At 39.8% G+C, this 22266-nt stretch overlaps 1 protein-coding gene across 1 annotated transcript in view; it reads right to left on the bottom strand.

Moving 5' to 3' along the window:
* ADGRV1 (adhesion G protein-coupled receptor V1) overlaps positions 1–22266 on the bottom strand; it is a 542977-nt gene that overhangs the window by 51401 nt on the left and 469310 nt on the right. Inside the window, exon 88 of the mRNA XM_068534844.1 lies at positions 11833–11954. Coding sequence (XP_068390945.1) covers positions 11833–11954 — 122 coding nt within the window. The remainder of the gene's footprint in view (positions 1–11832; positions 11955–22266) is intronic.

Here is a 22266-nt window from a genome sequence, read left to right as displayed (position 1 = left end):
TACTAAAGCAACCAGGACTTGAGGGGCCAAGGCTCCAAAGAGAAAGGGAACGGTAACGGCATTTGCCACTTCTGATGCTGCCTGTGTGAGGCTGAAAGGCTAAGAAACTAAGCAGAAAGCAGCTGCCCAGAGGCTCAAAAGCTAAGCGGAGAATTCAGCCGGTTCACAGTACCAGGGAATGAAACAATGGAGTCCAGAGACTGCGAGGAAGAGGAGTTCCAGGAAACATGATAGGCTTTCAGCTGAGTCACCTGGGTCCCCTGAACAAACTTTTAGTTTGCCCCAAGACGGGGGGCAAACCATAACTAGAGTAACCATTGCAATGCCTGAAACCCAGTTTCTGCTGGACCAAAGAGGTGATCAGCCCCTATTCTCTTTTGGCTTCCAAAAGAAAATTAAATCCTCTTCAGAGAAAGAAATTTGAACTTGTTTTTATACGGGAGTTGCACACTGACTGCCCCCTATGAGAACTGACCCGCCAAAGCTTTTGTCTGGCCCACACAATGTTTGCTTTTCTCATCTGCATGCTTTGGGGAGGAGGCTCTACTGTCTGGTTCTTCTACAGTCCCCACCAATCCCTGCAGTCTCACAATAAACCTATTTTGCCCCCATAAGTTACTTACCTGAAACTGAAGGCATGTGCTACACACTTAAAAGCAGATGAGTGATGACAACAATCTATGTTGTAAGCCAAGCACTGTGAGTGTAATCGCAAGGGACTGCATGAGGGGAATACCTAAGAGGGGATGAGACCAGTCAGGGGGAGAACCAGTGGCTGAAGAGAGGATTTAAAGACTGAGCTCCTGTGTTTCCATACAAATTGTGACATTTTTTGTTCTAGTTCTGTGGAAAATGCCAGTGGTAGTTTGATAGGGATTGCATTGAATCTGTAAATTGCTTTGGGTAGTAGAGTCATTTTCACAATGTTGATTCTTCCCGAATAGCCAAAGCAATCTTGAGAACGAAAAACAGAGCTGGAGGAATCAGGCTCCCTGCATTCAGACTATACTACAAAGCTACAGTAATCAAGACAGTATGGTACTGGCACAAAAACAGAAATATAGATCAGAGGAACAGGATAGAAAGCCAGGGATACACCCACGCACATATGGTCACCTTATCTTTGATAAAGGAGGCAAGCATATACAGTGGAGAAAAGACAGCCTCTTCAATAAGCGGTGCTGGGAAAACTGGACAGGTACATGTAAAAGTATGAAAGTAGAACACTCCCTAACACCATACACAAAAATAAACTCAAAATGGATTAAAGACCTAAATGTAAGGCCAGACACTATCAAACTCTTAGAGGAAAACATAGGCAGAACACTCTATGACATAAATCACAGCAAGATCCTTTTTGACCCACCTCCTAGAGAAATGGAAATAAAAACAAAAATAAACAAATGGGACCTAATGAAACTTAAACGCTTTTGCACAGCAAAGGAAACCATAAACAAGACCAAAAGACAACCCTCAGAATGGGAGAAAATATTTGCAAATGAAGCAACTGACAAAGGATTAATCTCCAAGATTTACAAGCAGCTCATGCAGCTCAATAACAAAAAAAACAAACAACCCAATCCAAAAATGGGCAGAAGACCTAAATAGACATTTCTCCAAAGAAGATATACAGATTGCCAACAAACACATGAAAGAATGCTCAACATCATTAATCATTAGAGAAATGCAAATCAAAACTACAATGAGATATCATCTCACACCGGTCAGAATGGCCATCATCAAAAAATCTACAAACAATAAATGCTGGAGAGGGTGTGGAGAAAAGGGAACACTCTTGCACTGTTGGTGGGAATGTAAATTGATACAGCCACTATGGAGAACAGTATGGAGGTTCCTTACAAAACTAAAAATAGAACTACCATACGACCCAGCAATCCCACTACTGGGCATATACCCTGAGAAAACCATGATTCAAAGAGAGTCATGTACCAAAATGTTCATTGCAGCTCTATTTACAATAGCCAGGACATGGAAGCAACCTAAGTGTCCATCATTGGATGAATGGATAAAGATGTGGCACATGTATACAATGGAATATTACTCAGCCATAAAAAGGAACGAAATTGAGTTATTTGTAGTGAGGTGGATGGAGTTAGAGTCTGTCATACAGAGTGAAGTAAGTCAGAAAGAGAAAAACAAATACCGTATGCTAACACATATATATGGAATCTAAGGAAAAAAAAAAAAGGTCATGAAGAACCTAGTGGTAAGACGGGAATAAAGACACAGACCTACTAGAGAATGGACTTGAGGATATGGGGGGGAAGGGTAAGCTGTGACAAAGTGAAAGAGTAGCATGGACATATATACACTACCAAGCGTAAAATAGATAGCTAGTGGGAAGCAACCGCATAGCACAGGGAGATCAGCTCGGTGCTTTGTGACCACCTAGAGGGGTGGGATGGGGAGGGTGGGAGGGAGGGAGATGCAAGAGGGAAGAGATATGGGAACATATGTATATGTGTAACTGATTTGCTTTGTTATAAAGCAGAAACCAACACACCATTGTAAAGCAATTATACTTCAATAAAGATGTTAAAAAAAAAAAAAATAAAGACTGAGCTCCCACAGGCATAGAGAACAGGCTCGTGGTTGTCAAGGGGAAGGGGGAGAGGGGGAGGGATGGAGTGGGAGTTTGGGGTTAGCAGATGAAAAATAGTATATATTGAACGGATAAACAACAAGGTCCTATGGTGTAGCACAGGGAGCTATATTCAATATCCTATGATAAACCACAATGGAAAAGGATATTTTAAAAAAAAGAATGTATATATGTATAACTGAATCACTTTGCTATACAGCAGAAATTAACACAATACTGTAAATCAACTATGCTTCAATAAAAAAAAAAAAGACTGAGCTTACAAACTTCCTCTCTTTGGCCTCTCATTTACCTTCATGTAGCTTCTGACAAACATTTCTTTTGTCCATTTATTCATTTATAGAACTTTGTATTTGTAAAACATTATGTAGTTTACCAATTATATTTTATACATATATTTTTATATAATACTTAGGACAAAACTGAGAGCAAGAATTAGCATCTCTCTCTGGAAAGTAGATAACTAAAACTCAGAAATGTCAAGTCATTTGGTAGAATAGAGGTTGCATGACACTTAATTGTATGCTTCTTCTACTATACCTAACAGCTCAATATTAAAGAATGTTATCATAAAATATGCATATAAATGTATTTACAAAAAAATGTATTCTCCCCACCCCAACGTCTGAGTAATACATGAGATAAAAACAAAATTTTAGACCCTGGAAAAATTATAAATTAACACCAAGGCAAAGAATCTGAATGACTGGGTAAAAACTGGCTCAAACGTTAACTGCTTTATTCTCCCAAAACTGTTTTAACAAGTGGAGGTATGTGTCTCACTCTAATTCTTGTAGGTTTGATAATTCAGAATCAGAGCATGCTAAATCCTTTCACAGGTAGAGTAAAGGCTCACAAAGCCCAAGAAGCCATGTTACACGGTTAAAATGCAAAAAATGCAGTCATAGAGGGCACAGGAAAAAACTTTGAAATGGAAAAACCACCGAGTAAGAAACTAACATAGGATTAGGGCAGGAGAAATGGGGTACCTGTTTTGCAAGGATGCAGCCAGGTGTCAAAAGGTAGTCTATTCAATCCCATCATTTCTAAACCTGTATTTGTAGAAGACATTCACTGGCAGATCCGATCCTGACAGTTGTATTTAGAGAACCCAGCACAAACAAAGGTAAAAATCCTGCAGTCTGTCTTAAGAGCCCAGCTTGGCCAATCAACAGGTTAATGAGAAGGTAATGCTATCATTCATTGTCAAATGGAGTAAGAAGTTTATTACATGAAAACTCAAAGATATTTCACCAGCCCAGATGCTACTGAACACTGAACAGAGTTGCACGACCTAATCAAGACAATTTAAATACATCTACTTGTCTTAGCTTCTGTATATTTATTTGTAAAGTTACAGAAATGTTCTGAGACGTTCTGAAGAGCACACGAGGCATTCATTAGTTTCTGAATTTCACTCTACAAAACAAGTGTAGTAATTTTTTTCCACTGAACTTGACATGGTTCTGGGACAAATCAATGATAGAATCCCAACCTCCTCTGGCTTCTACATGTTTATTCCAGGGTTTTCTGGGAACACTGCTTTTCCACTCTTCATGAATAGTTCATGTGCTAGTCTCCGATGGAAACAAAGTGACATTTCTTATTACTGCTGGCTGTTGGAAAGCAATCGCAAAGGGAGTGCCTTGAAACAATTAGTCCTCTGTAACTGATTATTTAACAATGTGTATTTCCCAAGAGCTGTTTATCCTCAAAAGGAAGCAGCCAAGACTTAATGTACGTATCTATGTAGACACCTGCACTGAAGCCCTCCGGATGCTAAATGGGGATTCTCACAGAAGAAAATTAATGGAGGATTATTTTCTTTTCTATTCCATTTGCAATGAACCCTGTACCTTTTCGTGAGCAAGGAAACATATTCCATTTCTCACGATACCTCAAGGACTATTTTTATTGGGAAAATCTCTTCATGAAAGATGGCTTTCGTTTTAAAGCTGAAATTCAACATAGAACAACAAGAGATACATGGAAAGCAAGGAAGGAAAAGAGGAAAGAAGGTAGAAAGAGAGGGAAGGAAGGAAGAAGGGAGAGAAAGAAAGAAGGAGGATAAAGAAAAGAAACACTATTTTTTAGTAGAAGAAAAATGCTTTATGTGTTCAAGGCACTCTAGTGGCCACTAAAAAACAATAATTTTTTAAAATGTAGGAGAAACTGTTCCCACCTTTAAGTCACTTATTTCCCTAGCGATTTAGCTGTTAAAGATGCGGGGCTAGGAATGAAAATGATTTTAACTAGCTGACCTTAAATTTGAATACAGGCTATATATTTTTAGCTACAAATTCCATGTTGTAACTCCCTTCTCTGAAATAGGGAATGATTCAAAAACTGCCAGGGAACATCTCGAGACCAGATGCTCGCATAAACTAAGAAGTACAAGTCAGTTACAGGGAGACAGTCAAATAAGATTCTGAAGAATGTGGTCTCATAACTCACATACTGAGAAATGTCATATCCCCATACTATGTAAAGTTCCGCTCCCTTGCCAACTTATGCATTGCAAGAAGAATGCATTTCAGCTTTTGGAAAGGTTCTTCTCTGTATATGAATCTTCTCCAGAACTTATTTTTCAGCATCTCCAAGAAGCTCATGCCTCTTTACTGCCGGCTACCCTCATTATCTGACCTGGGATTCCCTACATGTAAGAAGATTGTCAGTCAGTGAAATTTTGACGTAGTCAATGTGAGACCACTAGAGAAACCTCAAATAAATGCTGTATGTAAGTCTGAATCTGAGTGGTTAGGTTAAAAATAGAAAAGTATTTTAGAACATAGTTAAGCTAGGAGCGATGCACAAAACGTTTAGAGTGTGGCATAGGCACTGACCCATCAGACTGCAGGTCTAGTGCTGGAGCAGAGTCCTGGCGCTCCCTGTCTAGCCAAGCATTAGCCTTTTAGCTGCTAGAGGTCTGTGGTGCTTCTAGCTTAAATAGCTAGAAGTCTGGGACACTTGCAGGGGGTTTATAAATTTATTTATTTATTTATTTTTGGCTGTGTTGGGTCTTCGTTTCTGTGCGAGGGCTTTCTCCAGTTGCGGCGAGCGGGGGGGGGCCACTCTTCATTGCGGTGCGCGGGCCTCTCACTATTCTTGCAGGGGGTTTAGACAGTAGCTATTTCAATATTATGATGACTGATAGGGTTCTACTAGTGACTACCAGCTGAGTATCGAACTTAGTGATTATTTTCTTTAATTGTTACACAACTGTGGATATACCTTGAACGAAACATTTTAAGAAAGTTGTCATCTGTAAGTTTTAGCATAAGTCTACTTAGAAACGACAAACTCAACTTTTTTTTAAAAAAATAGAGGTTATTGAGTTAATGGATGAGAAAATTAAGAAAAATAATGTAGTCCCTTATGACTTTCCTGTGGACAATATAGAGACATTTGGTTATATGATGGATCCCAAGGATATTCATAATAAACCTATGTCACATTGATTAAGTTTCCTAGTAGTTTGACAATAGCTGTCCTTGGCCTTGTCCAAACGTATATCAGTGAACAAGAAAATTTAGAAAATATATATAATGGACATCTGTTACTTTGGTCTGCCTAGCACTGTTACCATTCTATTGGTAAGAGATTCTTTTCTTCTGGTGGGAATTCCATTCCATGTGGTTTTCGTGAGATCAACTCATCTTTCCACTGTTAGCGTCTGCTCATGACCCAGGCCTGGCCAGAGTACCCGTCACCGTGTGACTGGTTTCTGGATAATCAGTGATTCAAAGTGAGGGTAATTTAAGTCCTTCACAGGATTTTCCCTGCTGGGGCTGGAAAGCCGGTAGGAATTAAGACTGGGGGTGGCTACCATGCTCAGCGCACTCAGAAAGCCCATTTAGCAAAAAACAAGATAGAGCCCCGAGGCCTTTGGGATTTGGGATTGCTAAGCAATTATGTACAGAACTACTTTTTTCTTTTTGGAAATTTTGGAGTCCCTCTTTTGATACAAAAGAAAGCACAATGAAAATCAGGATTTGTTCACCTCACATCCACACATCAAGCGCATCATGGGGAAGTGGAAAAAAAGCAGACACCATAAACATGCTGACATGCTAGCGAGCAACTCCTAGAATTAAAAAAAAAAACAAAACCCCAGGGAATAAACTCAGAGGACATTTCCCCCTTTATTCTCTATGTTCTGCTTACTCTTGATACTCAACAGTTTAAATTTTTTTAAACAATCAAGAAGATGTAAATAACATGCCTAAGTCAATAAAAATTTGAATTAAAGTTCTGTTCTTGGGGAAGAAATGTCTTAAGAGTTCAAGGAAGAAGCAATAAAAATAACAGTAGACATATTTAGAATGATAACTTTTTTTACATCACTTTTGCATTTGCATCCATCATGCTTTAGAAAGTATTTCATATACATTTTCTTAAAATGCTCAAACATATTAAAAGTTTGGTAGCTCAACCCTGAATCTTCAGAAAGTGATCAAGAAATTTCTGATAATATTTCAAATGGTCAAGATTTTCTTTTTTAAATTGTAGCCAATAATAAATATCAAATATCAGAATATTATAAAAATATAACTTTCATCTGTCAGTTTCAGAGCACCTATGGCATAATAATAATCTGGATTAAAAAGTGAGGCAGTAATCACCTCTGAGCAAAATATAAAAGCCAAGCGTAAGATATATAGTACACTTTTCCGGTCACAGGTGTTGACAAAAGCCAATAAGAAAATACAAAAGTCAGGGACTCCCCTGGTGGTCCAGCGGGTAAGACTCCGTGTTCCCAATGCAGGGGGCCTGGGTTCGATCCCTGGTTGGGGAACTAGATCCTGCATGCATGTGGCAACTAAGAGTTTGCATGCCGCAACTAAGAGTCCACATGCCACAACTAAGAGTCCTCATGCCGCAACTAAAAGATCCCGCATGCTGCAACTAAAGGTCCCGCATGCCACAACTAAGACCCAGAGCAGCCTAAATAAATTAATTAATTAATTTAAAGAAAGCATGGAATCATGGAAATGCCCAAGTTGAAGACGTGAAGTAGTTTATAAATTAAATGAACTTTAATAAACCCTAGAGAAACCATATTTTCCAAGTGTTTCTTAACAGGCATTCCTTTCAGGACTGACTCACTGAGCATTGGTGCTAGGAATGTGCCAGTGCACCAGATACCAGGCAACAGTGATACAAACAGTCATTGCTTCAACGGTGCCGCATAGATGGAATTAAGCTCAGTAAAGATGAGTTTGAAATATTTTTAGTTTTTACTTATACTTAGCTTGTTTTCAGTTCCTCAAAGAAAGAGATCATAACAATTCCTTTTTCATCTTCCTGTGAAATATAGTTTAATCCTCAACAATCCTCCTTTATTACCAAACCTCTAACCTCCATAAGAGCTCAATAAACCTTTCTCTTGTGTGTGGTTTGATAGGTTACAATGGCTGCCACTTCAATCGTAAGGCTTAATTTATTTAATTACTGCTGAATTACAATTACAGATTTCAGGTGTCCAACCTGAATCCCACCAATTTCTCTCTAAGCAGTCATTTCTTTACCATCTTCCAACCCACTGTAATTTATTATTTACTTTCTGCCTAGAAACTGCTCCTTACCTTTTACTATTTTTACCACAAGCTTTTAATCCATTCCTCTCAACAAATGTCCTTGCTTTTTGCCTTTCAGATAAGAGAGAGCATTACATACAAACCCCAGCTTTCCAGACTTTCAGCTCCAGAATAGTTTTTCGTGTACTCCTATCCTTCCTTCTTTCCTGAGCCTCAGTGAAAGAAACATGTCTAACCCCTCCCTCAGACAGGCCGTCTGTCTCTTCTGTTTTCCTGCCCTGTCCATGATCTTGCCAAGGCAATGAGCCTTTCCTCCAGTTGACAGTTTCTTCTTCTCTGTTGGTTCTTTTCACAAGGAAAGAAAACCAAACCCCCAAATTTCCTTTGAACCAACCAACCAACCCTCCTTCCTAAGCTATTGCTTTGTTTGAATAAAACAAACAAAAAAAACCTGTTCTTTAAGTGTGAGTTACTGTACAATTGCTTTATGTTCATTATGCCATTTAATTAAATCACACTGTAATCCTAAATGGTGTTTATTCCCGTTTCACAGATGAAGAAAGTAGAACTGGGTAAACATCTGTGACTCAGCTGAAGTCAACCAGATAGTAGGCTGGTGGAGTTACGATCACACTTACTTTAACCAGTGGTTCTCAAGCTGTGGTCTCTAGAGCAGCTGCATCAGCATCTCCTGGAACTTGTTAGAAATGCAAATTCTCAGGTCCCACCCTGATCTACTGTATCCGAAGCTCTGGGTGTGGGACCTACAATCTGTGTTTTAACAAGCCCTTCACGAGATTCTGATGACACTACAGTTTGGGGACCAGTGCACTAGACCACAATGCCCTTCTGTTCTCATCCTATTTAACTTCTCTGCTACACTCGACGGAGTTAGGTGTTCTCTTTTGAAGCCTTCTTTTCTACCAGAAACTCCAAACCACTATATCTTGATTCTCTTTCACTAACAATCTCTTTCACTAGCCTTCTCGCTAAAACGTTGGTTAGCTTTACCAATGTCTCCCAAATCTCACGAACTCACCAACTTTGCTGCATGTTCCCTAGGACCCTCTCTTGATGTAACCTCCATGTTGACCAAAGGAGTCAGTGCCCAGCCATTCACCGCAGCCAGCATCTCTAGGTGACGTTGCTCTCTTGCACCCTACATTCCTACATTTAATTGGCTAACCAAATTTCGTCAATATTTATCTCTAGAATATTCTCAAACCTGTCACCTATCTCTATTCCCAGGTGCACTCCCAAACATTATAGGCTGGAATATGATAACAGCCTTCCTGCCTGGAGCTGCTCTTCTTTTCAATACCCTCCTAAACATTTCCAGTTATCCTTCTAAAAAGTAGGTATAAGCATGTCATTCCCATTCAAAATTTAAAAATTAAAAGAAAAAAAACCTAACAAAAATTTAAAAACTAATCAGAATAAAACAAACAAAACACCCAACTTTTATGGCTTCCCTTTACCTAAAGGGTGAAGTTTAACATCCCATTCTGAGCATGGTAACATGGCGATTAAGCCAACCTAGCCTTCTGTCTCCTCTCCCACCACTAACTGCAAAACCTTTCTTCTTCCCCCAAACCTTTGCTGAATGTAGGCAAGATTAATCACGTTTCTTTTTTGCAGCCTAGGCTAACACATTATTATTCTCTGCCTGAAATACCCATCTCTAACTATCTACTCATCACTTATTTAATAAACATTAAATATGACACAAACTCAGGGGCAGGTAAAATGAACAAATTGAATATATCAAGTATAATGAGGTAACGTGCCCCATCTAAAGAGGGCAGCAACTACTCAAGACTTGAAAATTGCTGCCATGCAAATACTGCCATTAGAGAAAAGCCAGACATTCAGGTTTTCATGTGAAATTTCTCAATTTAAAAATTGAGCAAATATTTATTTTTCACATCTTTATTGGAATGTAAATGCTTTACAATGGTGTGTTAGTTTCTGCTGTATAACAAAGTGAATCAGCTATACATATACATATATCCCCATATCCCCTCCCTCTTGCGTCTCCCTCCCACCCACCCTATCCCACCCCTCTAGGTGGTCACAAAGCATCAAGTTGATCTCCCTGTGCTATGCGGCTGCTTCCCACTAGCCATCCATTTTACATTTGGTAGTGTATATATGTCAGTGCTACTCTCTCACTTCATCCCAGCTTCCCCTTCCCCTCATCCCCGGTGCCCTCATGTCTGTTCTCTACATCTGCGTCTTTATTCCTGCCCTGCCACTAGGTTCATCAGTACAACTTTTTAAAATTCCATATATATGCGTTAGCATACGTTAATTTGTTTTTCTCTTTCTGACTTACTTCACTCTGTATATTAAAACAATCTAAAACCCTGTTCTGTGTACCAGTGTGTCCACCAAATAAAACACATCTATAGGCTGTCAATGTGGACTTTGGTGTTAGTTCCGCTAGGCCTAGGTATTCAAAGGTGACCAAGACAGGGCCTCTGACCTGAGTGGCTCACCTTTGGTGTTCAGCGCAAACACTAGCGCAGGCAGGAGTAAACAAGTCCTCTACTCTGCTCTCATAACACTTTGTTTACATGGCACCTGCCAGAGTACACCCGTACAGCTAATTGTTTGCTTACTCCCTGAATCGTCAGGTCCTAGAGAAGCAGTGCTGTCATCTTCATCCTAGTAACGGCAGCACTGGCACACTGTGCTAGTAGCTGGCACTCAATTATAACTCTATTGGGAGATGTCTATATATCAACTTGTATCAACTTGATTCCAAATGTTTAAGCCACTTTGTATTTTTCCCTCCCTAAATCGATATTATGGTTTGATTAGGCACCATGCTGTTAGATATGATCTCACTAATGAATCTGTCTCCTAAAAAGCTAACCTAAATATGTTTTGAGTCATGTTTCAGTTTTATGCTATAATCCTAATATTTTTCCTACAGAGGTTTCTTGTAAGATGGTGGTCCAAACAAGGGCTGTTTACAGATATCCTTGGCAAATTCAATAAATTGTTTTAGTCTAGGATACATCTTTTCACTTTGAAAAATAAGAAAAAATGAGTTCATTTGTTCCATTTGCTAATTTCAGGGTACAACTTTTTTTTCCATTTAACAAAAGCACTAAAAAAGTCAGCTTTAACTTTTGTTACAGTTATATAATTCCTGATTATGCTATCCAAACATTCTCACAAAGCTAATTTAAGCTAGGCATTGCCAGACTTGGGGGATGTCAATCATTTTTCAGTGAACCAAAACACCAAGCACCAGACTCAAGAGGGAATTGCTTGACCATCATTGTTATTTTACTCTCAGTTGATCTAATTTCTAGACACAGACCCACTCCAAATATGTGCATATGCCCTAGATGGCTGCCATCTGTGAAGTTTATAAACATCAATCCTATTGAAAAAGAAACATGTTTTTGTAGTTACTTACGTGTTGTCAAAATGAAGGAGGGTAAATATTTTATGTCTTCCCTATTTGTATAACCAGCAGTTAGAGGTCCAGCTATATTTCAGGTGTTAAAAAATTTTAACATAATCTTTGTCATTTTATTCTAAAACTCTGCGTGACGTTCTTGTGCATACGAATTCACCTACATGTGGACACTTGATTTCTTTACGGTGAAACTCCCTGCCTCGTGTTCATGTGTGCTGTAACCAAACTGTAAGGCTTACCTGCAGACTGTTGAAAATGACAAAGAGGACCAGCATCCAGAAGTGTCTGTAAGCCATGTGCAGGCCTCCCCAAAGCCATGTCATTGAAATCAGGGCAAAGAGATATAAAACCAGTGGAATTTCTAGACACCATGAAATAAAAAGAAAAGAAAAAGAATTTTTGAACTTCAGAATACTGCATAATCATACATATACACAAAATTATTTTTAGCCACTTTCTGGAAATACTCTCTAAGAACTCATCTTGAAAGAACAACCTTGGAAATACCAGTCTTACGACAGAGAAGGCAACGGTAATATTGCTGAATCCACCTTCCTTCTGTTTTGCTGGTAGGCAGGGGACTGAAGAAGGACGAGAACTGTTCCTCTCCTAGACTACCACCTGCTGGACTGTTCAGGAAGTGCCACCAACAACTGGGGAGGTGCAATCACATTTCTTCCCAGGGAAGACCAGGTATATAAATCTCCTTAAAAGAGCTCTCTACCAGAAAATGGTAGGCAGCAGTGTGTTCTCAAAATTACTGTAGTCCAGTCTGACATTTTAAAACTTAAGTGATATAACTTGTTTGTATGTAATGGAAAAGTACATATTTATCTCTTTTTCTGACTGAGTGGACACCAAACGTCACAGCTATGGTTAAGAGCAAAGATGAAGTGAAGGATTCACTACTGACAACACTAAGCTTATTCTACCCAACATTTTATTGTGCAATTTGTTGTAATATTTACCAGAACAGATTTCTTCAGGGCCAAAGGACTTCATTACCCTTTCTACTTATCTTTGATATTTGGGATTTAGAATAAGAATCTTAAAGAAGGGTTATTAATATTTAAATGGCAAGCTATAGAATATTTGGAAAGTGAATCAGATCTTAGCAGCTGCACATAAACACATTTTCAAGCTGTTGAAAGACATCAGGAAGGACCACATCACTGACAACTCTCATGACTGACCTCAAAGTCCATATATACTCAACATCATCAATTAATGCCTAAAATCTACATACATTGTGGAAATCTGACCGGTTATTTACAATTTTAGCAAATTAAAAATTTTATTTTATTTTGAAACAATCTCAAACTTATAGAAGGGTTGCAAGTACAGTATGACAAGAAAGTTTTGTTTTTCCCTGAACCACCTGAAAGTTGCCAACCTGATCCCCCATCACCCTATGAACACTGTAATGTATATTTTCTACAAAGACATTCTCCTACATTAACACAATACAACCATCAAATGAGAAAATTAACACTGATATGTTACGACTATCCTCAGATCCCACTCAAGATCTGTCAATTATTCCAGTAATTTCCTTTGTAGCAGAAGAATCCAGTTGACATTTCTATAGTCTTCTTTAATCTAAAATGGCTCCTTTAACAGTATGGAGGTCCCTTAAAAAACTAAAAATAGAACTACCATACGACCCAGCAATCCCATTACTGGGCATATACCCTGAGAAAACCATAATTCAAAAAGAGTCATGTACCACAATGTTCACTGCAGTTCTATTTACAGTAGCCAGGACTTGTAAGCAACCTAAGTGTCCATCGACAGATGAATGGATAAAGAAGATGTGGCACATATATACAATGGAATATTACTCAGCCATAAAAAGAAACGAAACTGAGTTATTTGTAGTGAGGTGGATGGACCTAGAGTCTGTCATACAGAGTGAAGTAAGTCAGAAAGTAAAAAACAAATACCATATGCTAACACATATATATGGAATGTAAAAAAAAAAAAAAAAAAAAAGTGGTCATGAAGAACCTAGGGGCGGGGACCAGGAGAAGATGGTGGAAGAGTAAGACATAGAGATCACCTTCCTCCCCACAGATACATTAGAAATACATCTACACGTGGAACTGCACCTACAGAACACCTACTGAACTCTGGCAGAAGACCTCAGACCTCCCAAAAGGCAAGAAAATCCCCACGTCCTGGGTAGGACAAAAGAAAAAAGAAACAACAGAGACAAAAGAATAGGGACGGGACCTGCACCAGTGGGAGGGAGCTGTGAAGGAGGAAAGGTTTCCACACACTAGGAAGCCCCTTTGCAGGCGGAGACTGCGAGTGGCGGAGGGGGGAAGCTTCGGAGCCGCGGAGGAGAGCACAGCAACAGGGGTGCGGAGGGCAAAGCGGAGATATTCCCGCACAGAGGATCGGTGCCGAGCAGCACTCACCAGCCTGAGAGGCTTGTCTGCTCCCCCACCGGGGCGGGCGGGGCTGGGAGCTGAGGCTTGGGCTTCGGTGGGATCGCAGGGAGAGGACTGGGGTTGGCGGTGTGAACACAGCCTGAAGGGGGTTAGCGCACCACAGCTAGCCTGGAGGGAGTCCGGGAAAAAGTCTGGAGCTGCCGAACAGGCAAGAGACTTTTTCGTGCCTCTTTGTTTCCTGGTGCGCGAGGAGAGGGGATTCAGAGCGCCGCTTAAAGGAGCTCCAGAGATGGGCGCGAGCCGCGGCTATCAGCGCGGACCCCAGAGACGGGCATGAGACGCTAAGGCTGCTGCTGCAGCCACCAAGAAGCCTGTGTGCGAGCACGGGTCACTATCCACACCGCCCCTCCCGGAAGCCTGTGCAGCCCGCCACTGCCAGGGTTCCGTGATCCAGGGACAACTTCCCCAGGAGGACACACGGCGCACCTCAGGCTGCTGCAACGTCACGCTGGCCTCTGGCGCCGCAGGCTTGCCCCGCATCCGTACCCCTCCCTCCCCCCACCAACCCCCCCGCCTGAGTGAGCCAGAGCCCCCTAGTCAGCTGCTCCTTTAACCCCGTCCTGTGTGAGCGAAGAACAGATGCCCTCAGGCGACCTACACGCAGAGGCAGGGCCAAATCCAAAGCTGAACCCTGGGAGCTGTGCGAACAAAGAAGAAGAAGGGAAATCTCTCCCAGCAGCCTCAGAAGCAGCGGATTAAAGCTCCACAATCAACTTGATGTACCCTGCATCTGTGGAATACCTGAACAGACAATGAGTCATACCAAAATGAGGAGGTGGACTTTGGGAGCAAGATATATTCTTTTTTCCCCTTTTCCTCTTTTTGTGAGTGTGTATGTGTATGCTTCTGTGTGAGATTTTGTCTGTATAGCTTTGCTTTCACCATTTGTCCTAGGATTCTGTCTGTCTGTTCTTTTAAAATTTTTTTCATAATAATTATTTTTTTATTTTTTATTTTACTAACTTTATTTTATTGTATCCTACTTTATTTTATCTTATCCTCTTTCTTTCTATTTTTTCTCCCTTTTATTCTGAGCCGTGTGGATGAAAGGCTCTTGGTGCTCCAGCCAGGCGTCAGGGCTGTGCCTCTGAGGTGGGAGAGCCAACTTCAGGACACTGGTCCACAAGAGACCTCCCAGCTCCACGTAATATCAAACGGCGAAAATCTCCCAGAGATCTCCATCTCAACACCAAGACCCAGCTTCACTCAACGACCAGCAAGCTACAGTGCTGGACACCCTATGCCAAACAACTAGAAAGACGGGAACACAGACCCATCCATTAGCAGAGAGGCTGCCTAAAATCATAATAAGGCCACGGACACCCCAAAACACACCACCAGACGTGGACCTGCCCACCAGAAAGACAAGAGCCAGCCTCATCCACCAGAACACAGGCACTAGTCCCCTCCACCAGGAAGCCTACACAACCCACTGAACCAACCTTAGCCACTGGGGACAGACACCAAAAACAACGAGAACTACGAACCTGCAGCCTGCGAAAAGGAGACCCCAAACACAGTAAGTTAAGCAAAACGAGAAGACAGAAAAACACAAAGCAGATGAAGGAGCAAGGTAAAAACCCACCAGACCTAACAAATGAAGAGGAAATAGGCAGTCTACCTGAAAAAGAATTCAGAGTAATGATAGTAAAGATGATCCAAAATCTTGGAAATAGAATAGACAAAATGCAAGAAACATTTAACAAGGACCTAGAAGAATTAAAGAGAAAACAAGCAATGATGAACAACACAACAAATGAAATAAAAGATACTCTAGAAGGGATCAATAGCAGAATAACTGAGGCAGAAGAATGGATAAGTGACCTGGAAGATAAAATAGTGGAAATAACTACTGCAGAGCAGGATAAAGAAAAAAGAATGAAAAGAACTGAGGACAGTCTCAGAGATCTCTGGGACAACATTAAACACAACAACATTTGAATTATAGGGGTCCCAGAAGAAGAAGGGAAAAAGAAAGGGACTGAGAAAATATTTGAAGAGATTATAGTTGAAAACTTCCCTAATATGGGAAAGGAAATAGTTATTCAAGTCCAGGAAGCACAGAGAGTCCCATACAGGGTAAATCCAAGGAGAAACATGCCAAGACATATATTAATCAAACTATCAAAAATTAAATACAAAGAAAACATTAAAAGCAGCAAGGGAAAAACAACAAATAACACATAAGGGAATCCCCATAAGGTTAACAGCCAATCTTTCAGCAGAAACTCTGCAAGCCAGAAGGGACTGGCAGGTCATATTTAAAGAGATGAAGGAGAAAAACCTATAACCAAGATTACTCTACCCAGCAAGGATCTCATTCAGATTTGATGGAGAAATTAAAACCTTTACAGACAAGCAAAAGCTGAGAGAGTTCAGCACCACCAAACCAGCTTTACAACAAATGCTAAAGGAACTTCTCTAGGCAAGAAACACAAGAGAAGGAAAACACCTACAATAACAAACCCAAAACAATTAAGAAAATGGGAATAGGAACATACATATTGATAATTACCTTAAATGTAAATGGATTAAATGCTCCCACCAAAAGACACAGACTGGCTGAATGGGTACAAAAACAAGACCCGTATATATGCTGTCTACAAGAGACCCACTTCAGACCTAGGGACACATACAGACTGAAAGTGAGGGGATGGAAAAAGATATTCCATGCAAATGGAAATCAAAAGAAAGCTGGAGTAGCAATTCTCATATCAGACAAAATAGACTTTAAAATAAAGACTATTCCAAGAGACAAAGAAGGATACTATATAATGATCAAGGGATCGATCCAAGAAGAAGATATAACAATTGTAAATATTTATGCACCCAACATAGGAGCACCTCAATACATAAGGCAAATACTAACAGCCATAAAAGGGGAAATCGACAGTAACACAATCACAGTAGGGGACTTTAACACCCCACTTTCACCAATGGACAGATCATCCAAAATGAAAATAAGTAAGGAAACACAAGCTTTAAATGATACGTTAAACAAGATGGACTTAATTGATATTTATAGGACATTCCACCCAAAAACAACAGAATATATATTTTTCTCAAGTACTAATGGAACATTCTCCAGGATAGATCATATCTTGGGTCACAGATCAAGCCTTGGTAAAATTAAGAAAATTGAAATCGTATCAAGTATCTTTTCCGACCACAACGTTATGAGACTAGATATCAATTACAGGAAAAGATCTGTAAAAAATACAAACACATGGAGGCTAAACAATACACTACTGAATACCCAAGAGATCACTGAAGAAATCAAAGAGGAAATCAAAAAATACCTAGAAACAAATGACAATGAAAACATGACGACCCAAAACCTATGGTATGCAGCAAAAGCAGTTCTAAGAGGGAAGTTTATAGCAATACAATCCTACCTTAAGAAACAGGAAACACCTCAAATAAACAACCTAACCTTGCACCTAAAGCAGTTAGAGAAAAAAGAAGAACAAAAAAACCCCAAAGTTAGCAGAAGGAACAAAATCATAAAGATCAGATCAGAAATAAATGAAAAAGAAATGAAGGAAACGATAGCAAAGATCAATAAAACTAAAAGCTGGTTCTTTGAGAAGATAAACAAAATTGATAAACCATTAGCCAGACTCAACAAGAAAAAAAGGGAGAAGACTCACATCAATAGAATTAGAAATGAAAAAGAAGAAGTAACAACTGACACTGCAGAAATACAAAGGATCACGAGAGATTACTACAAGCAACTCTATGCCAATAAAATGGACAACCTGGAAGAAATGGACAAATTCTTAGAAATGCACAACCTGCCGAGTCTGAACCAGGAAGAAATAGAAAATATGAACAGACCAATCACATGCACTGAAATTGAAACTGTGATTAAAAATCTTCCAACAAACAAAAGCCCAGGACCAGATGGCTTCACAGGCGAATTCTATGAAACATTTAGAGAAGAGCTAACACCCATCCTTCTCAAACTCTTCCAAAATATAGCAGAGGGAGGAACACTCCCAAACTCATTCTAGGAGGCCACCATCACCCTGATACCAAAACCAAACAAAGATGTCACAAAGAAAGAAAACTACAGGCCAATATCACTGATGAACATAGATGCAAAAATCCTCAACAAAATACTAGCAAACAGAATCCAACAGCACATTAAAAGGATCATACACCATAATCAAGTGGGGTTTATTCCAGGAATGCAAGGATTCTTCAGTATACGCAAATCAATCAACGTGATACATCGCATTAACAAATTGAAGGGGAAAAACCATATGATCATCTCAATCGATGCAGAGAAAGCTTTCGATAAAATTCAACACCCATTTATGATAAAAATCCTCCAGAAAGTAGGCATAGAGGGAACTTTCCTCAACATAATAAAGGCCATATATGACAAACCCACAGCCAACACTGTCCTCAATGGTGAAAAACTGAAACCATTTCCACTAAGATTAGGAACAAGACAAGGTTGCCCACTCTCACCATTATTATTCAACTAGTTTTGGAAGTTTTAGCCACAGCAATCAGAGAAGAAAAAGAAATAAAAGGAATCCAAATCGGAAAAGAAGAAGTAAAGCTGTTTGCAGATGATATGATACTATACATAGAGAATCCTAAAGATGCTACTAGAAAACTACTAGAGCTAGTCAATGAATTCGGTAATGTAGCAGGATACAAAATTAATGCACAGAAATCTCTGGCATTCCTTTACACTAATGATGAAAAATCTGAAAGTGAAATTAAGAAAACACTCCCATTTACCATTGCAACAAAAAGAATAAAATATCTAGGAATAAACCTACCTAAGGAGACAAAAGACCTGTATGCAGAAAATTATAAGACACTGATGAAAGAAATTAAAGATGATACAAATAGATGGAGAGATATACCATGTTCTTGGACTGGAAGAATCAACATCGTGAAAATGACTCTACTACACAAAGCAATCTGCAGATTCAATGCAATCCCTATCAAACTACCACTGGCATTTTTCACAGAACTAGAACAAAAAATTTCACAACTTGTATGGAAACACAAAAGACCCCGAATAGCCAAAGCAATCTTGAGAAAGAAAAATGGAGCTGGAGGAATCAGGCTCCCTGACTTCAGACTATACTACAAAGCTACAGTAATCAAGACAGTATGGTATTGGCACAAAAACAGAAATATAGATCAATGGAACAGGATAGAAAGCCCAGAGATAAACCCACACACCTATGGTCACCTTATCTTTGATAAAGGAGGCAAGCATATACAGTGGAGAAAAGACAGCCTCTTCAATAAGTGGTGCTGGGAAAACTGGACAGGTACATGTAAAAGAATGGAATTAGAACACTCCCTAACACCATACAAAAAAATAAACTCAAAATGGATTAAAGACCTAAATGTAAGACCAGACACTCTCAAACTCTTAGAGGAAAACATAGGCAGAACACTCTATGACATACATCACAGCAAGATCCTTTTTGACCCACCTCCTAGAGAAATGGAAATAAAAACAAAAATAAACAAATGGGACCTAATGAAACTCAAAAGCTTTTGCACAGCAAAGGAAACCATAAACAAGACCAAAAGACAACCCTCAGAATGGGAGAAAATATTTGCAAATGAAGCAACTGACAAAGGATTAATCTCCAAGATTTACAAGCAGCTCATGCAGCTCAATAACAAAAAAAACAAACAACCCAATCCAAAAATGGGCAGAAGACCTAAATAGACATTTCTCCAAAGAAGATATACAGATTGCCAACAAACACATGAAAGAATGCTCAACATCATTAATCATTAGAGAAATGCAAATCAAAACTACAATGAGATATCATCTCACACCGGTCAGAATGGCCATCATCAAAAAATCTAGAAACAATAAATGCTGGAGAGGGTGTGGAGAAAAGGGAACACTCTCGCACTGTTGGTGGAAATGTAAATTGATACAGCCACTATGGAGAACAGTGTGGAGGTTCCTGAAAAAACTACAAATAGAACTACCATACGACCCAGCAATCCCACTACTGGGCATATACCCTGAGAAAACCATAATTCAAAAAGAGTCACGTGGGGCTTCCGTGGTGGCGCAGTGGTTGAGAATCTGCCTGCCAATGCAGGGACACGGGTTCGGGCCCTGGCCTGGGAAGATCCCACATGCCGCGGAGCAACTGGGCCCGTGAGCCACAATTACTGAGCCTGCGCTTCTGGAGCCTGTGCTCCGCAACAAGAGAGGCCATGATGGTGAGAGGCCCGTGCACCGCGATGAAGAGTGGCCCCCGCTTGCCACAACTAGAGAAAGCCCTTGCACAGAAACGAAGATCCAACACAGCCATAAATAAATAAATTTAAAAAAAAAAAAAAAAAAGAGAGAACATTTCTTTAAAAAAAAAAAAAAAAAAGAGTCATGTATCAAAATGTTCATTGCAGCTCTATTTACAATAGCCAGGACATGGAAGCAACCTAAGTGTCCATCATCGGAGGAATGGATAAAGAAGATGTGGCAAATATATACAATGGAATATTACTCAGCCATAAAAAGAAACGAAGTTGAGTTATTTGTAGTGAGGTGGATGGACCTAGAGTCTGTCATACAGAGTGAAGTAAGTCAGAAAGAGAAAAAGAAATACCGTATGCTAACACATATATATGTATCTAAGAAGAAAAAAAACAAGGTCCTGAAGAACCTAGGGGTAAGACGGGAATAAAGACACAGACCTACTAGAGAATGGACTTGAGGATATGGGGAGGGGGAAGGGTAAGCTGTGAGAAAGTGAGAGAGTGGCATGGACATATATACACCACCAAACGTAAAATAGATAGCTAGTGGGAAGCAGCCGCATAGCACAGGGAGATCAGCTCGGTGGTTTGTGACCACCTAGAGGGGTGGGATAGGGAGGGTGGGAGAGAGGGAGACGCAAGAGGGAAGAGATATGGGGACATATGTATATGTATAAGTGATTCACTTTGTTATAAAGCAGAAACTAACACACCATTGTAAAGCAATTATACTCCAATAAAAATGTTTAAAAAATAAATAAATAAAAATAAAATGGCTCCTTTGAGTGTCGTTGGCTTTTGTGACTCTGGCATTTTTGAAGATTACCAGCCAGTTTGTCTTGTAGAGTGCCCTTAAATTTGAGTTTGATATTTTCCCATGATTTAGATTATAAGCTTTGCCAGAAATCACAGAAGTGATCCTGGGTTCTTTTCACAACATTCTATTGGTTGGCACAAGATTTCAATTTGTCCCATTATCTAGGATGTTCATTTTGGTCATTTGATTAAGGTAGTGGCTGCATGAATTCTCCACCGTAAAGTTAGTCTTTTTCCCTTTGTAATTAGTATGTATCTCGCATGGCATTACTTTGAAACTAGGTCAATATCCTTTCACTTATCAAATATCTGATTGGTTCATTTATTTATTTTCATAATATGGACTCATATATTCTCAACGTAATGGGTTATCATCTATTACTACCATTTATTTTGATGCTCAAATTGTCCTAAGTTTGATTAATGGGAACCCCTTCAAGATGGTTTCTGTGATTTCTGTCATGTCCTCGTCATTCTGTTTTGGCCCAACAAGATGTTTCAAGCTCATCTTGTACTTTCCCTGCCCCGGCCCTGGTTTCCTTTAGGGCAGAATGGCGTTCAGAAACCAAGATCTGGGGCCGGGTATGGTCATTGCTATTGGGGTGCTGCTGCTTCTACGTCCTCCCAGTAGACAGAGCTGGGGAATACCTGTCTGCACACATCTGCACACACACTCATTTCCATCTAGATTTCTATGTCTATCTCTGTACAATGAAAATCATTAGTGTATACCAATATTTCCAATTCCAATCCAATGCCACAAGGTTAATTGTAATTGTCTCTTTTTCTGTATTTGTAACTTCCTTCTCTGTTGGCAAGAAATGTATTTCTCATTATTCTTAAAATATTTACCCATTTGATCAACTCTATTTGATTGTAACCAATCTCCCATTGCTGTTGTCCCTGCCTTGCACAGATGGCCTCCCAAATCCACTCAGGTTCTTAGGAGCCTCGTGAGTACGCTCGACCCTTCACACGGATGCCCCCTCACAACGATTGGCTGTGATACTCCATGCTTGACACCTTCCACTGGATGCATACCTGGCTCTGTCAAACTAATGGCTTTAGGTTGGAATTGTTCTGGAAGGGAAAAGAAAGGAAAGAAAGAAAGGAAGAGGGAATCTGAGCATTTTTTTTTTGAGAAGA

Source organism: Eschrichtius robustus, chromosome 2 (assembly GCF_028021215.1).
Source record: "Eschrichtius robustus isolate mEscRob2 chromosome 2, mEscRob2.pri, whole genome shotgun sequence".
Classification (NCBI taxonomy): Eukaryota; Metazoa; Chordata; class Mammalia; order Artiodactyla; family Eschrichtiidae; genus Eschrichtius; species Eschrichtius robustus.
The sequence above is the reverse complement of the archived record's forward strand: the minus strand, read 5'-3'. Positions and strand labels throughout refer to the sequence as shown.